Source organism: Dasypus novemcinctus, chromosome 2, assembly GCF_030445035.2.
Source record: "Dasypus novemcinctus isolate mDasNov1 chromosome 2, mDasNov1.1.hap2, whole genome shotgun sequence".
Classification (NCBI taxonomy): domain Eukaryota; kingdom Metazoa; phylum Chordata; class Mammalia; order Cingulata; family Dasypodidae; genus Dasypus; species Dasypus novemcinctus.
The window spans coordinates 34,413,198-34,431,001 of NC_080674.1; the positions used below are offsets into that span (position 1 = coordinate 34,413,198).

Below are 17,804 nucleotides of genomic sequence, written 5' to 3' on the forward strand. Positions count from 1 at the left end.
TCGTCAAATGTTGCTCACTTTGAAGTAAGATGAGAACAGATGACTGACTCAGTCACCTGGAAATCCATGGGGACCTTGAAAGGCACTCCCTGTGCAGTGGTAGAGACAAATGTGCACAGAGCAGGCAGAGGAAAGAATGAGATGTGTCAGGTTGTATATGAAAAGAATCTGAGTGATTACTTCAGGGCTAACTGCTGAAGAGGAAGTAAGGGGGTAGGGCATGGACTACAGGAGGAATAAAGAGAAAGCCTTAAAGAAGAAAGGAGGACACATTAAGCCCCTGGGAGCAGGGCAGGAAAGGCAAGAAACAGGCCTGGGCAGAAGCTGGCCTCCCTGACTCTACAGGTTTCCTTAAATATCTCAGGCGCTGACTCTCATCTCGAAAATTCAATAGCTGATTAGCAAGTCTAAACCTGTCTGGCTTTCAAAGTTGTTCTTTATGTAAGCCCATCATATTACCGTTTTATCTACTACTTTCAACCACTGGCCAATCTCCTCACCGTACTACAGACCTACCATTCCTTCTCCCTTCTGTGTTACCTCCTTAATCTCGCTTACTCCTCAGCACCAGTTTAAGGCCAGCTGGGAAGCCTGCCCTATCTACTGGAACCTCAGGTATAACGGTTAACTCCCATCCCGTATTCCCCCAAGACTTAAACGTCTACCACTCAATTAATGACAAAATTATGCGCTACCTTGTATTTGTTCTCTGTTTATGTGTGCCAGTTTTATGTCTATATCTCAAGCCTCCCCACAGTTGTAGTATCTAGTAGGAAATTTTTGCAAATTAAATGAATCTTGGTAACAAAATCAATGAATTTGGAAATTTGGGCTCAATTTTATATCATTTCACGTATCTCATCAGTTTATTCTTTTACCCTATTATTCCTCCACTTTTTGAAATTCTGAAATAAAAATAAATGCAATAGGAGAAAACTGGAAAAATATGAACATCTAAGAAGTGATTCCAAACTCTCATTTCAATTTATGGCTTTTATTAATGTGAAAAAGGCATTCTGGGGAAAGCAGTTGTGGCTCAATCAGCTGGGCTCCCGTCCACCATATGGGAGGCCCTGGGACGTGAACCCAGGGCCTCCTTGTGAAGGCAGGCTCACCCATGTGCCGTGGAGAGCTGATGGCCCATGCACCGTGGAGACCTGGTACAGCAAGATGATGCAACGAAGGGAGACAAGCAGATACAGAAAAAAATGCACAGCAAATGGACACACAGAAGAGACAGCAAAGGAATGAAGAAGTCACAAGGGGGGGAATACATAAATAAATTTTTTAAAAAAAGGCATTCTGGGAAGCAGTTAATAGCCAATAATGGAAAGTAGAGGAAAAAAGAGAGAGTACTTTCAATTTATGGATATGCGGAAGAATTTATAATCTAATATAGTTTAGTTTACTGAAAAAAGACAAGTAGTAGGCCCTAAAAGACATTTTTCTTATTTTTATTGAATGTATAAATATTTTTTGAGATATCAGGACCAGAGATTGAACCTGAGACCTCGTATGCGGGAGGCTGGTACTTGACCACTCGGCTCCCCTGAACTGGCTCCCTCTTCTGTTTGCTGTTGTTTGTTCATTTTCTTTAGGAAGCACCAGGAACCAAACCCGGGACCTCCCATGCGGGAGCTAGGTGTTCAGCTGCTTGAGCCACATCTGCTCCTCTGTATACTAGATTTTAAAAGACATTTTATTTTGGGGCTGCTATTCCACTAGCCAAGAGTAACTAAATAATACTGCAGTAAAATATAAAGCATTATATATATATATTAAAATCTTACAAGGTACTTGTAGCATTTGGCAGTATTTATGAATTCCAAAAATAGATATTGGATTATGTTTGTAAACTTTTTTTTCTCTCGGCATATTATATTATATTGGATTCAGAGGTTTCACTTGTACTGATTAAATTAATGATTAAGGCCTTAATTGGGTCACGTCAGTAGGGGGCAGAGACTCACAGAGAAACCGCACACAAAAGGAAGGTTGGAGTTTTGATGTTGGAGTTTTGATATTGGAGCACCGGGAAGTAAATTCACAGAGAAGCAGATACGGGAGAAAGGAGAGAAGGCTCAGTTAGAGGCAGAGGCCCCAGGAAGAAAGACAAGCTGTTTGCCTTATAGTCTACAGCTTGCCTTGTGGAGAAAGCAGAGCAGCTGAGCCCAGAGAGAAACGAGCCCTGGGAAGAGATGGACCCCGGAAGCCTGAACCCTTGCAGATGTCAGCAGCCATCTTGCTCTAAAACATGGCAAGTGACTTTGGTGAGGGAAGTAACTTATGCTCTATGATAAATACCCTTTATAAAGGCCTACAGATTTCTGGTATTTGCATCAGCACTCCTTTTAGCTCACTAGTACAGTACTCCACACTGTGATTATGCTTTTTGTTAAATACATCAGCACTCCAAAACACTGGTCATCACTCTTAAAGAATGCTTCAAGGAGTAAGATGATGTTAACCCTTAAATCCCCTTTTCTAACTTCAAGGAACCTCACAAAATATTGTCCTGAGAGAGGACAGGAACTAAGGAAGAGATGGTATTTTTATAAAGAAAGAAATTAATATTACCCTATTCTTTTTCTTGAGCCAATAAGAATGTAATGAGAATGTATTTTCTGTGGTAGACTTCATGTTCTTCTTAATAGTTCAAAGTACCACACAGTAAAAATCTCATCGACATGGAACACAAGAGAACCTGGCAGGGTTGAGGACGAACCATATATGGATTTCCTTTTGTTTTATTAAAGAATAATAAGACATCTAGTCAAAGAATAATTACTGCTTTGAGCCATATATTATTTTGAAGGGAGTCATACTGGCAGTAAGTTTTACTTTAATTTCTGTAATAAATTTTAGGGGAAAAAACACAACAAAGTCTAGGATTTTAATAACCACAAAGTTAGTCTGTTATTCAGTTTGTTAAAATATGAGGTCACAGTTCTAAACAGGTCTATTCAATAGGGAGTCCGTTATTCATTAAGCACTTTGCCCATATCCAGCATATGTTTTTCTGTAACTATATTATGACAAATGCTGACAATAAGCCACAAACAAAAATGGGGATTAAATAACACTTTAGTTTATTATTATACTGAACAATGCCTAATCCAACGGCTTATCTGGAAAAATGGAGAGAGAGAGCTGTTAGTCCTCACTGACGGCAGCAGCAAATCTTATGTCCCTTCTTCCATTGTTTATGCTTTCTTTAATCGCTTCTTTTATAAATACTAGCAGGCTCCAAGATGCAATGTTTACTGAGCAGTAAACATTCCATTTGTTTTTGAGAGATGAATCAACAGAGGCATTATAAAATCCAGATTAACTGTAACACTTAAACAGTACATTTTGTCTAAGGAATTCAAAACGCTTTAAAAAACACAGTAATCTCCCTATAACAGTAATTGCTGTAAAGTGCAACTTACTGTAAGAAAAACTACCTTGGGATGGGCCATGTCCAAGGGTAGTTGCTAGAGTTGAGGGTATGGGCAATATATTCTCACCTTTCCATACCAAGCCCCAAACAGTGACTGGTATGTAGGGTTAGAAAGGCCCCAGAAGCCAGCCAAACCTATCCAATTCAGGAATTCCTTTTACTTGTTCCATCTATCCAAACAGTTGGGAGTAAGGAATGTTACAGATCCTCTAGATCTCTGACGGTTGGACCCATGGATCCCAAGTTAAGCATTTCTAGGATTTAACTTGATGCATTTAAGTGAGTAAATCAACCCTGTAGAAATCTCATATATACAAGGCACATTACTATTTGTTGTTCTTTAATCTTTCTAAAATGCAAAATAATTATGTATGACGGAGTGAATGTACACTTTGCAATACCATTTCCTTTTAAATATACAAACATTAGTAAGTAGTCCACACATGTCTCTCAGTTGGTCCAATAGATTCTTATACTTATGTCTTACAATGACTCTACCGATCCAAAAAAACCCAAGGCTGCGGGATACTCTCATTTCCTATTACCACTCTTCTGGCAACTCTTTCCCAAAGGTATTACTCATAATACATGGATTACTTGAACGTCACCAAATGCCTAATCCTTCAGAGACTCTTTTTATGATAATATTTCAATGCAATTTGCAGGAGTTAAATATAACTACACAACTGCGATTCAGGTAGTTAACCAGTAACACTTTTTAAAATTATGGGTGGCATTCTCTTGAGAGTTAATATTCATGATGCCACCATAAAAGTTAATTATTTTATCGTTTTCATGGACAGTCAGGCTACCATTTATTAATGTTAAACTTTTGTGGCTTTTTGTAAATCCTAGCTAATCCCATATAGATTAAGTAAGATACTAACTAGCCATTTAAACCTCTGCTGATGGCTCTGACCCTTCTTAACACCATAGTTTCTCTAAGTCTCCTCAACAAGTAAATAAATTTGGATAGAAGTAGCATCATGAATGGCATTTTTTAATTTAATACTTATTAGATGGGTGCCTGCTCTGCAAAAGGCTCTAATTGCAAAAGAAAGAAAATTGAGAGAGAGAAAAAGAGAAAGACAATAAACCTTCAAAAAATGCTTAAAGGGGAGTAAAGAAAATTAGCCCCATAACACAATTAATTATAATATACAGGACAAACGGAAGGTGTAGCATAAACCAAATACACACAGGAGGATTTGGACATTGTGTTATAGGGTTAAAAGAGCATTTCAGAGGTAGTATATAATGACTAGTGACAAATGGGAAAGGGAGACGGTATGCCTGGACAACAACTACTTCAGTCTTTTCAGTTTATAGACACAGCCACGGGCCAGGTCATGAGCTGGGATTGCCAGGTCGGGAGATTTGTACTTTGTCCAGTAGGTAATGAGACATCACAGAAAGCTTTCAAGCTTTCAAGCAGGGTTTAGCTAAGAACTAGAGTCAAGGCACCAGAAATGGTGAGATGCCTGATTGTAGGAGCAATCTGAAGGGAAAATCTGAAAATCTGGAAGAAGAACTGGTAACTAACTGCACTGTAGGCCAAGAGGGTGGGGTGGGGAGGGAGTGATTTTCAGGGGGACTAGAGGAGAAAGAATTCAATCAAGAGCCATGCCTCTCTGCCTCTCCAGTGTTCCTTGCTCATCTACCTTCCTACTTCTATCCATGCCAGAAATACACTCCTCAAATAACCTACTAAGAGCTCCCACACCCTCCCCACTCTCCTTTCCGAAGCCTCAAAATTCTGAACAAGCTTGCTCCAGGGGAGGAGATACAACCACTGACATTTGCAATTTTATAGTGTTTGTTTCAAAGATATAGAAACACTTCCACGGAGCAGAGACTACTACATCCCATTTTATAATAGCAAACTAAGAAACAAAGGGGAGAGGGGATAAGAGGGCAAATTGTTTCTAGCAAATGCAAGTGTTCAAGTGCATGGTAGAAAACTACCTATAAACAATCACCAGATATATCTTTACTCTCACAGCAGTTCTGGGAGTATGTTTTGTTTTTATCCTTCACTGAAACACTTATCAGAGTTTCTCTTCTATGACGATATTTATGTTTACAGTATTTTCACGCCCTTCCAAGTAGCCACACCTCCTGGTGAGTCGGGACTTTGTCTTACTTGCCCTTGGATCTCCTAAAATACCTACGAAATGCCTCAAACTAAAAAGGCACTGGAAAAATGTCTGCTGAATTAAATTTGTATGAAGCTTCTTAAGCACAGCTTTCAGCACCATACACAGCTGCGGAATGCTAGAGAGCAGCAGTCAAACAGCAGCAGACCCTGGAGGCCAAGGCTAGAAAGCTCCTTCTAAAAAGAAACTTGGGGTCAACTCTACATTAGCAAAAAGATCATGTACAAGGCAAGAGGCTCTTAACACAAGCAGCAAAGGCCAGGAACAAACAACAGGAGAGATTATTTGTTTATACTCTGTCATGGTATCATTTTTAAAACAGTGAGTTCAGAAATAATTTGAGAACTCATTCCTTCTGCCACAGTAAGAATCTAACCATCCCCTTTGCAACGGAGCAAAAGAAAACATAAATCATAAGGTTTGAGCAGTGCTATCAAAAGACAAAATGTGAATACCAACAACTGTGGTTAGAGTAGAGGAGACAAAGCTAAATTAACCTCCTGTTTTCATCACTAAAAAGTGTCTTTGGTTTGGGTAGCCTCGTTAAAGGTGCTGCGGAGTACTCAGGGTTCCACCTATTAAAACACAGAGCCAGTCAACTAGAGGCTCTACAATGTAGCAGGGCAAAATGAAGCTATAATCATAATGCCCCTGAGGGTGCGATTAAGGGCTCTTTTAATTAGTTCTTTTCTGATCTCAGACACTCACAGAACACTGGTGAGGCTTATGATCATCTTCAAAACGGAATTTTCAAGTTTCATCCTGCCTTTCTTTTTACCCCTTGACTGAAGAGGAAAGATAGTTTGGTTTATGGTAACCTCAAAAGAGGGCCACTCAGAGCACGTCAATTTAAAAAGAAAAGCAACATATGAAGAAAAAGGGTGAAGAAAGGATGCTGTGCTCTTGAATGTAGATGCCAGTTACCAAATGAGGTAATTGTCTCAACTCTTTGTCACTTAAACCTTACATAGACCTACCCATCTTTAATCTATCCAAGACTGGATTCCCAGAGTGATAACCACCCCTACTCAACTTTTTAAGTCCCCATTTTAAAAAGATAGCTACCAGCAAGCAATCTCCTGTACTCCATACACAAAGTTAATCCTCCTGGAGCAAGAAGGGAGCTCATCAGCAATTGGGCATTTGCTTCCATTCAGTTTTCCAGGGATGTTAATGGGTTTACAAAGACCCAGCCAACGTCCTCAGATTCCTCAGGGGCATATAAAAGTGAGACTATTAAGGTTTGAAAGTGTCTTTTAAAATTAATAAAGAAAGCTAATGTATACAATTTTCCAACTCACTACATGATGTCAGTGTTACCCTAATACCGAAACCAGACAAAGACATCACAAGGAAAGAAAATCACAGGCCAATCTCACTTACAAATAGAACACAAAAATTCTCAACAAAAGCTAAATTTCAGTAACATGTAATGATTGTATACACCACAACCAAGTGGGATTTGTGCAAGAAACACAAGGTTGGTTTAGCATACAAAAATCAATGTAATACACCATATTAATAAAGGACAAAAACCACATGATCACGTCAACAGAAGCAGAAAACTGAGCTAACAAAACTTAACACCCCTACATGATAAAACATTTTACAGACTAGGAATAGAATGAAGGAAGTCTACAAAAATCCTTTATCCATGATGATATTTAATGGCAAAAGACTGAATGCTTTCCCCCTAAGATTAGGAATAAGACAAGGGTGTCCACTGTTACCCCTTCTAGTCAATATTTTACTGGACTTCGATGGCAATTAAACAAGCAAATGAAATAAAAAGCATCCAGATTGGAAAGGAAGAAGTAAAATTACCTCTATTTGCAGATGACATGACCATATACATAGAAAACCCTAAGGAATCCACTAAAAACTATGAGAATGAATAAATTAGTTCATGAAGGTTGCAGAAGAACTAAACTAACAAATAATTTCAGCATGGTTGTAGGAAACAAGAAGAATATACAAAAATCAATTGTATTTCTATATACTTGCAATGAACAATCTGAACTGGACAGCCACATACCCCTATGTTACTTCATATTCAACAATTAACTCAAAGTGGATTCAAGACCTAAATATAAGTACTAAAACTACAAAGCTCTTAGAAGAAATACAGGCATAAGTGTTCATGACTTCATAGGGAATGATTTCTTAGACATGACACCAAAAGCACAAGCAACTAAAGAAAAAAACAGATAAACTGGACTTCTTCAAAATTAAAAACTTTTATGCTTCAAAGGACATCAAGAAAGGAAAAGTAAAACAAACATAATGGGGAAATATTTTTGCAAATCACATACCTAGTAAGGGACTTGTATGGAGAATATAAAAAGAACTATTACAACTAAATAAAAACCAAATAACCCAATTGAAAAATGGGAAAAGGATCTGAACAGACATTTCTCCAAAGAAGATAAACAAATAGCCTATAAGCACATGAAGAATGTCTGAAAGGGAAGCGGACTTGGCCCAATGGATAGGGCATCCACCTACCACATAGGAGGTCTGCGGTTCAAACCCTGGGCCTCCTTGACACACGTGGAGCTGGCCCATGTGCAGTGTTGATGAGCGCAAGGAGTACCGTGCCACGCAGCGGTGTCCCCCGCGTAAGGGAGCCCCATGCACAAGGAGTGCACCCGTAAGGAGAGCCGCCCAGCGTGAAAGAAAGTACAGTCTGCCCAAGAATGGCGCCGCACACACAGAGAGGTGACACAACAAGATGACGCAACAAAAAGAAACACAGATTCCTGGTGCTGCTGCTAAGGATAGAAGTGGTCACAGAAGAACACACAGCAAATGGACACAGAGAGCAGAGAACCGGGAGGAGTGGGAAGCAGAGAGAAATAAATAAAATCTTAAAAAAAAAAAAGAATGTCTGAAATCAATAGTCATAAATGATATGCAAAGCAAAACCACAATAAGATAACACAAGGGTGGCTATAATAAAAAAAGACAGATAATAAGTGTTGATAGGGATGTGGAGCAACAGAAACTCTTATACACTGCTGGCAAGAATGTAAAATGGCACAGCTGCCTTGCAAATAACCTGGCAGTTCCTTAAAAGCTTAAACATAAAGGTTCACATGACCCAGCAATTTCACTCCTAGCTACATACCCAAGAGAAATCAAAACATGTCCATGCAAAAACTTGTACACAAATATTCACACCAGCATTACTGATAATAGCCTCAAAGTAGAAACAACTTAAATGCCTATCAACTGATGAATGGATAAATAAAACATACTATACCTAAACCATGGAATATTATTTAGCAAAAAAATAAATGAAGTACAATATATGCTATAACAACATGCTCAGTAAAAGAACCCAGTCACAAAGGACCATGTAGTGCATGATACCATTTATACGAAATGTCCAGAACAGGCAAATCCACAGTCAAAAGCATACTGGGGACTGCCTAGGGCTAGACAGGTTGGGGAAGGGGAATAACTGCTAATGAGTATAGGGTTTCTTTTGGGGAGAAGAAAATTTTCTAAAATTGATTGCAGTAATGGTTGCCCAACTTAACAAACATACCCATAACAACCAATTGTAGAATTTAATGAGTGAATTGTATAGCATGTGAATTTCTCTCAATAAAGCAGTTAAAGAAATCTACTTTACCTTGAAGGAGTTGGATCATCTTGGCCAAGGCGTGACATAATATTTATTAAGGTGTTAATTCCTATTAAGAACAAAAAGAAAATATAAATACTCAAGTAAATAACTGTTAAAAAAACATTCTAGGGCAGCAGATGTGACTTAAGTAGTTGAGTGCCTGCCTCCCACAGGTAAGGTCCCTGGTTTGGTTTTTGATACCTCCTAAAAACGAAAAAACAAACAAGCAAACAAATGAAAAACCAACTCCAGGAACCAATGTAGCTCAGTGGTTGAGTGCCGGCTTCCCACAAACAAAGCTCTGGGTTCAATCCTCAGCCCCAGTACCTCAAAACAAAACAAATCCAAGAAAACACTCTAGGACCATCACATCACATGGAGAAAGAAAATTATAACATTCCAGGTTGACATTAAAAGATTTGATATCTGCACGTCTAAAAATTTGATAAGCTTAATAGGAAAAGCTTCTCTTTAATAGGAGAAAGAAAATTTCCTAAAAAATTCATCCACCCTTATAGTAATGCTCTGTTCAAAGTGAATGTTGTTATTTATGGGTCAGGAAGCACTAGGAGAAAGAGAGGATGAAATAGTCACCAAGTGAATCATTCTGGTGGGGAAGTAATTCACAGGCTAAAACATAAGATCAGAAGCGATTCAAACATACCTTTTTTCCGCATGTGCATATGATGAACTTTTCTGTCTCCATATTTCGGCTGCCGAATTCCACAGTTAGATAAAGAATTTCTGGCATGATCAGGATTCATTCCAAAATTTAAGTGATGACTTGGATGTGTCATGGCCAGCTAAAATTTCAATGAAATAATAATTAAAAACTCAGAAGAGAATTGCTATCTTCTTATCATCCCAAATGAAATGGGAAAGAGATCTGTCTATCCAAATTTTAAGCCCTAATCTTTCCATGTTATCCTATCCCTATTTCAAAGGCAAACCTAAAAATCTACATCATTTACAGGAGATTTAAAATACTCAGCACCCATAAAGAAGAGTGATAAAATTTCAAAGAGGGCGCTAAGGTTTGGAAGGCACATTTTAGCTGTACCTATTTCTTTACGGGCAGCCTCAAAAAAAAATGTGAGAGAAAAGGGCTCGGACGTGGCAGAGAAAACAGGGATAGAGTAATGGAAAGAGCTATGTTTGTAAACATTCTCATCAACTCCCAGAGTAGAGAACTCCATGTGCCATCTGTAACTTGCAAGATGAATTAGTCCTAGCTTACTATTGTGTGTGTTTGCAGTAGAGTAATTCTTACCTGTAACAGACAACGATCTTGGAAAGTATATCCAATCAACTTGTCCAGATGCATTAGGCATTGGTGGTAGCGTATATGATGGGTCAAAACAGGGAGCATCATTGCATGCTAGGAAAGAAAATACTTCAGTATGTTTAACTCTATAAAAACATATTTTAAAAAAACTTCATTTATTTTACAATCAACAGGAACCATTTTCACATCGCAAATTCCATCTCACAAAGTGCTGAAACAGTTTAAAGGCAGCAGAGCATCCTGGGGAATGCTCTAGGAAGGCCAGAGTACTGGAGTTGTAGTCTCTGGAGCCAAAAAGTGTCTGGGTCCAAATCCTGCTCTACAAATTATTATCTGTGTGACTTGGAGCAGTTTCCACACCTTAAAATGGGGATAATAAGAATAGCTACTTTCAAGAACAGTTAAAAAGACTGAGTAAATACAAAAAAAAATTGCTTAGGACAGGACTGCTCGCCATCGTTCAAGTAGGACTGTCCCTGGACCCATCAGTATTCAGCAGGGTAGCATCAAGTAAATCACATGCATTTCTGTGCCTCCTCCTCCTCCTTTCAATTATAAGAGAATGGACTAGGATTCATTAATTCTGAAACATTTTTTTACATCAAATCACTTTTGAGAGACTAAGGAAAATTACTCTTTCCCCAGAAAAATGCCCATGTGTACAAACATGGAAAAGTTGTACATAATTTTAATAGGTTCATGGACCTCTAACCCAACACTCCTTCAGATAAGAACGTCTAGGCCAGACAATCTCCAAAGGCCATTCTAGTTTAACATTTAATGATCTAACATTCTGAAGACAACTTTTACAAAGCCACAAGTACAATTAAGGCATCTAAGGACATGGGACTTAGATTTTTGTTTCAACCACTTTTCATTTAGCTATAGATTCCTTATTGGGAGATGATTTCATAAACGACATCTTTTCCTTTTCTTTAATAATGCTTCCCCAGAACTCAAGAGAAGGAAGGAGTCATTCTTATTCATTAGAACCTGGAGGATGGGCACAGCCCACATAATGATTGACATATGCTTTATAGAATTTCAGGTCTTTGAAGTATTTTAAGCTGGCATTGTTTAAAAATACATGAAAATGGATTTACTTGAAACCACAGAAATCAGTTCTCTGCATGATTAACTCATGAAGAAAGAACACTTTTACCAAACAGGATCTCTAATCAACAGAAAGCCTCTTTCTTTCCAGTTCAATTTAATAAATATATATTGACTTGTACAAGGCCTTCCAATAATTGTGAGAAATAAAAAAGAAGACAGTCTTTTTGCACTCAAGGGCTTCCCAGAGATAGGCCATTCTTATCTGGACTATTGCCATTTTGCCCACTTTGTTTTTTAAAGTATTGTATTAAAAAACACCAGCAATACGGAAAAACAGTGTGTACAGTCAAAATACAATACAGTTTTCCAGCCAATCAAATTGCAGGGAGGTGAGGGGAGTTGATGTTAGAAACTCAAGGTCATAAAGACTTTGCAGCGTAACTACCTTTCTAAAGCATTAACTCAACCTGGAGTCCTATTTTTTAATACCCCTTGTGAGAAGTGAAGCATTACCTGTCAGGAGAAAAATACCCTCTTTAGAGTTCTCTGATTTTTAGAAAGTTACTAACTTTAGGCCCAAATTTGTCACTTTGGAGGTTTACCCCTTGGATCCTAGTTCTATTCTTGGAGGAAAACAAAATATGTTTAATGGAATGATCCCTACATTCTCTCTGGGCTAACCTAAGCCTTATTTCCTTTAACCTTTACTCACATGAATTGACTGAGTCCCTTTAACTCTTCCTCTAACCTTGCTCCAAAAAGAAATAGATTCTCTTTCCAAAATGAGTCTATTTCTTAGGAATAGCATGGCAAGGTATGTACAACCCATGTCCATCTTGAATCCCAAGCAACCAAGTCTCAATAATATTGACTAAATATATCTCATTATAATCTCTAGCTCAGTTTTTTAAATTATTGATTTTTGCAATGTTGAAATATAGGCAATCATTGAACATCTTTCTCATTTTTATCTTTTTTTTTAAGTTAATGCCTAGCAACATTTTTCATAAAAAACATCTTTTGGATTTTTGTGAGGAAATGGCAGTATGTAGTTTCTAAATTTCTTTGAATCCCTCCATAAAATAAACAACTAGAATAGCAAAACCAAAGACCTATGAACAATATCTACCAAAAACTAGATGACAAGGTATTCCCACGAACCCCTAAATAAAAGTTGGTAAGGACAAAGATCTGTGTGGCTTCAGCATCTGTACAAGTGAAAAGAAAGGGGGGGTAACAGGGCTTCTGATGGCCTTGAAAATAGAATTCCAAAATTAATAGGTATTCACTGGAAATGTGAACAAACTTTTGGTAAATACAAAAGGAGAGTGCTGAAGAAGTGTGAGCCCTATAAACACTCAAAACTAAAAGTTGACGCTCTCTTCCAAGGTAAAGCCCCACGGCGAAGATAAAGTTCCAGGGGTAAAATCTACATTGAGCAGGATAGGGACAATAAGAGCAAAGGAAAATGATGGTCCAGAAATAAGGAGGGAAGGAACGCAGAAGGGGCAGATCTCAGATAGTACGAGGCCATATTTTTTATCACTCTGCAAAAACAACAGGAGGAGCTCTAGAAACGATGAAAGGTTATCCTAGCTCATACCTCCTTTTTTATAAATATAGGGAAATATTTTACTTCTTTTAACTAATTTAACTTAACAAGCAACAGAAAAGGATACTGATCAAATTCTGTCTAAGTAGAGCCTGGAAGATAGGTTGCCAGGAAATAGCAGTAGGGAATGGTGAACTGATGCTTAATGTGAGCAGAATTTATAACTAGGTTGATTGTAATGGTTTGGAAACTGATGGAGGTGATGGTGATGCAATGACTTGAGTGCAATTAATAGCGCTGAAATGTGTGTGTGAACATAGTTGAAAGGGGAAGTTTTGGGTCATATATATTGTTAGAAGAAAAGCTAGAGGATAAAATGGAAGACTGTGTAACACAGTGAACTGTATGTGGCTGAGGACTGTGATTATTAACAACAGATATAATAATGTTCTTTTAGGATCTATAACAAGGTATGTCACTATTTCAGAGCACTGACTGTGAGATGATATATGGGGAGAAGTGCACCTAAAGCATACTTCTATGGTATGTAAGTGTATTCTTATTGCCACAGGTATGTTTTCTGGAAAGGTAGAGGCCCACATTTTGTTAGCTGCTGCTAACAAAATATTAAACTTTCCTCCTGGGGAAGTCCTGCTACTTTGTCAAATAAGATGGCAAAAAACTCTAGAATATATAAGCCTTGCCTAATAAAAGAAAACAGGTCAATAAGCCAAGGCCAATCTTTGAGCTTGCATTTATGATCCTTATTCCTGTAATAATGAAACTAAACCTAATTCTACACAATGCCTAAGAGTCACCTCCTAAAAACCTCCTTCTTGTTACTCAAATGTAGCTTTTCTCTAAGCTAAACTCTGCCAATAAACTCACTAACCCCTGCCTCTTATCCCCCAAATCCCCCCTCCCGATGTGGGATATGACTCCCAGGGATGAGCCTTCTTGGCACTAAGAGATTATTACAAGTGTTAATCAGTGATGCATATGGAAATAGACCTTGACCCAAAGGGGAGAAATATTAAAAATTGATTCTACATGACTATGAGATTTCAAAGTGAGTCAGGAGGTCATTCCGGAGGTTACACTTATGCAGTCATGAAACCAACACCTTAGCATGCCCTATCTATATATATGCAAAAATCCGTTTCCCCACTATAACACAGTTATACTCATTTATAATTCCCTTAATCACAATGCTTCTACTCCTTTTACTTTTTAAGTATAATTTCCAATGTACATATTAAGTAGACCTCTCAGAGACTTAAATCTCATATTGTTCATATGCCAATTAAGCACTGAAATCCAGAAGAGTTACAGCAAATTCCTACTCTCCAATTCTTTGGGCTTGCCCTGGACAACTAACAAAAATGATGATCATGGACCAGTCCCATCCCCAAAACAGGGAGTATCTTCAACTACAAGCAAAACAATTCCTTTCCTCTGCCCCATAATATCTATGTCACTCCTCAGCCTGAAGCTGAGAGTGTCCACCATCAGAGTGGACAGCTTCCCAGACCCCTTAAGCTTGAGGAATGAACAAAAATAAAGAGGGATTGTAACCACGGGCCAAAGTAAATTTATTGTTATTGTGGTAATTATCCTGTGTTAATAGAGTAACCTGTAACACTGATTTTAAAAAATTAAATTTTTAAAAATTCTAAGGTTATTAAAAGAAAAAAGGATAAAAAGGAGTAGATTAGCATTCCTGCTGATAAAAACATGTCAGAAAGTCAAGCCAACAAAATAAATATCACTGTAACCTAGTCTTTCAAAATAAACTAAAAAAAATTGAGAAAACAATAGCAATTATAAAAGAAAACTACAAATAAGAATTAAGTTCAAAAATGGCATTATTGGAGGAAAGGAAGATTTGAAAAGAGGTAACAAGGGGCAGGAAAAATATAAAAGGGACAAAGACTAAATTAGAAGGAATACAAAAGCAAATTAAGCCAAGAAATAGTGACTTTGAGAAAAAAGATGGAAAAGAGAAACAGAAAAAGAAATGAAAGATTCAAGAGAAAATGATATTGGGAAGTGGATATGGCTCAAGCAATTGGGCTCCCATCTACTATATAGGAGGTCCAGGGTTTGATACCCAGGGTATCCTGGTGAAGGCAAGCTGGCCCACAGGCAAGCTGGTCCACACAGAGTGCTGCCTCACACAGGAGTACAACCCCTTGCAGGAGTGCTGCTCCATGCAGGAGAGCCAGCCAACGCAGAGAGCTGATGCAACAAGATGACGCAACAAAAAGAGACACAGAAGAGAGTCAACGAGGGACTTAGCAGACCAGGGAGTTGAGATGGCACAAGAGAATGATCGCCTCCCACTCTGGAAGATCCCACAATCAGTTCGCAGAGTCTCCTAAAGAGAATACAAGCAGACACAGAAGAACACACAGCAAATGGACACAGTGAACAGACAATGGAGGGAGGGGGGAGAAATAAATAAATAAAAATCTTTTAAAAAAATTGATATAGAGAAGATAAAGAAGCTACAAGATAAATATAATAGGAGACCTTAAAGAAGAACACCAAAACAACGGAACAGAATAATAAACTGTGCAATTCAAGAAAATTCCCGAGATAAAAAATAATTTGGCAGTATATACTGAAGGGTATATAGCATATCTGGAAAAAAATTAACCCAAAAGAGCTAGCACATATTTTAGCAAAACTGTTTTATAAAGAAGGAAAAAAATCTTTTGGGCACTGTCCTGGCTTGTCTTTTGTGAACCCCAGAAAATTAAGTTCAAGCTAACCCATACTTGTGCCTGTAAACACAGTGTAGATGGGTCTTTTGATTAGATTTAGTTAAGGGATCTTTGATTAGATCATTTGATTGCTTTAGGGCTTTTGATTGGACTACATCATTGAGCTGTAAGCCAGGTTGGATCTTCTCCCTCTTGCTGGGTCTTATATAAACTGAGAACACAGAGAGAGAGAGAGACATACACAAATATCAGGGAGCTCTGCCATTGTGACCCAGCCATGTGAGGTTCACATACAGCTGCAAAGAGACAGAGAAGTCCAAGAGGCTCAAAAAGAGGAGATCAGGGAAAGATGCCTGATTGCCCACAGATGAGCTCCATGAAAAGTAGAAAGAGACTGGCAGACTTGCCATCTTGCCTCACCTTATGGTAGAATTCCAGGATCCACTAGGAGCCAGCCACTGGTGAGAAAGCATCTCTGAGGATGCTTTGATTTGGAGTTTTTTATAGCCTTGTAACTATAAGCTTTTCCCCCTTTATAAAAAATAAATCCTCTTTATAAAAGTCAACACATTTTGGTATTTTTGCATTGGCAGCCTTTGGCAAACTAAGACAGGCAAGGCAAAAAGACCAAGTCAGTTATAAAACTCAGATTATCAAACTTCTGATCGCAATGCTTTATGTCTGAAGACAGTAAGAACATATTTAAGATATTCAAGGAAAGAAACTGTGTCCTGTAGATTTTATATCACACCAAATTGTACATAAAAGGAAAAGGCAAACTTCTAGGCACATACAGATATGCAAGATTATTCTTATAAGCTCTTCCTGAGGAATATGCTAAAAATGAGTTTCAGACAATCAAAAAATACAAAAACAGGAGAGAAAAGACATTGAAATAAGGACTTGTGATTACCTTTAAATACATATTTACCCATAGAAAATTAGAAATTATGTCATTATTGTATGAAATTGTTAAACACATTAACACAGATAGAGGCCAACAATCAGAAAATAAAAGGAGAATGAGAAGTATATGAAAAGCTATTACTTCAAATCAGATGCCGGCTGAGAAGGAGAAGCAAGAGAAGAAGCAGATACTAGTTATTTTCAATAACAAACAATAAGATGTGTGTGTGTGTGTGTGTGTGTGTGTGTGTCTGTCTGTCTGCCTGCCTGTCTGTACAGGGAGGATAGGGGGTATGAAAGGAGGGGATGGGAAGGAAGAGGAAAGAAGAAGTTCCATTATACTATAAAAGTATAAATATGAAGGTAACCAGCAAAACAAAACCACAAGTCTTCTTAAATACAAAAAAACAGATATAGGAAAAAAACAAGTAAAATGACCTCAGAGTAACCATATAACATAAATAACTTGACAGAGCTAAGGCTAAACATATCAATAATACATATATTACTATGGTGGAATTTCCCAGATACAATGTTAAGTGAAAAAAAAATCAAGGTAGAGAAAAGAGTGTATAGGATGCTATCATTGATCTAAGGGCAAATTACAAATACACATGTATACACACACACATTTGCTTAAATTAAAATGGGCAAAATGGAAAGTATATTAGTCTGTCAAGGGTGCTGATGCAAAATACCAGAAATCTGTTGGCATTTATTTGGGGTAGAAGCTAATAGTCACAAGGTCATAAAGCATAAGTTATTTCCCTTACCAAAGTTTCTTGCCACATGTTGGGGCAAGATGGCTGCCAGTCTCTGGGAAGGTTCAGCCTTCCTCTTTCTCTTAAGGCTCTGTGGTACCAGCTTCTTCCAATCTCAGCTATAGGTTAAAGGGCTCATCTCTCTCACCAGGGTTCTTTTTTCCTCCTGGCTCAGCTGCTCTGTTCTTTCCACAAAGTCAGCCATAGGCTATCAGGCGCTCTCTCTTTCCTGGGCCTCTGCCATGTCTATGGAGCCATCTCTATTCCTCTGTATACTTCTCCTGTGTGT

The 17,804-nt window shown here is 38.0% G+C and overlaps 1 protein-coding gene across 19 annotated transcripts in view; it reads right to left on the reverse strand.

The window, feature by feature from the left end:
* Positions 1 to 17,804, reverse strand: part of DROSHA (drosha ribonuclease III) — a 140,783-nt gene that overhangs the window by 38,836 nt on the left and 84,143 nt on the right. For all 19 annotated transcript variants that reach the window (XM_058307374.1, XM_058307386.1, XM_058307363.1 and 16 more), the window contains 3 exons: positions 10,500 to 10,607; positions 9,894 to 10,032; positions 9,236 to 9,296 (listed from right to left, as the gene is read on the reverse strand). In XM_058307374.1, the coding sequence (XP_058163357.1) occupies positions 9,236 to 9,296; positions 9,894 to 10,032; positions 10,500 to 10,607 (308 nt within the window). The remainder of the gene's footprint in view (positions 1 to 9,235; positions 9,297 to 9,893; positions 10,033 to 10,499; positions 10,608 to 17,804) is intronic.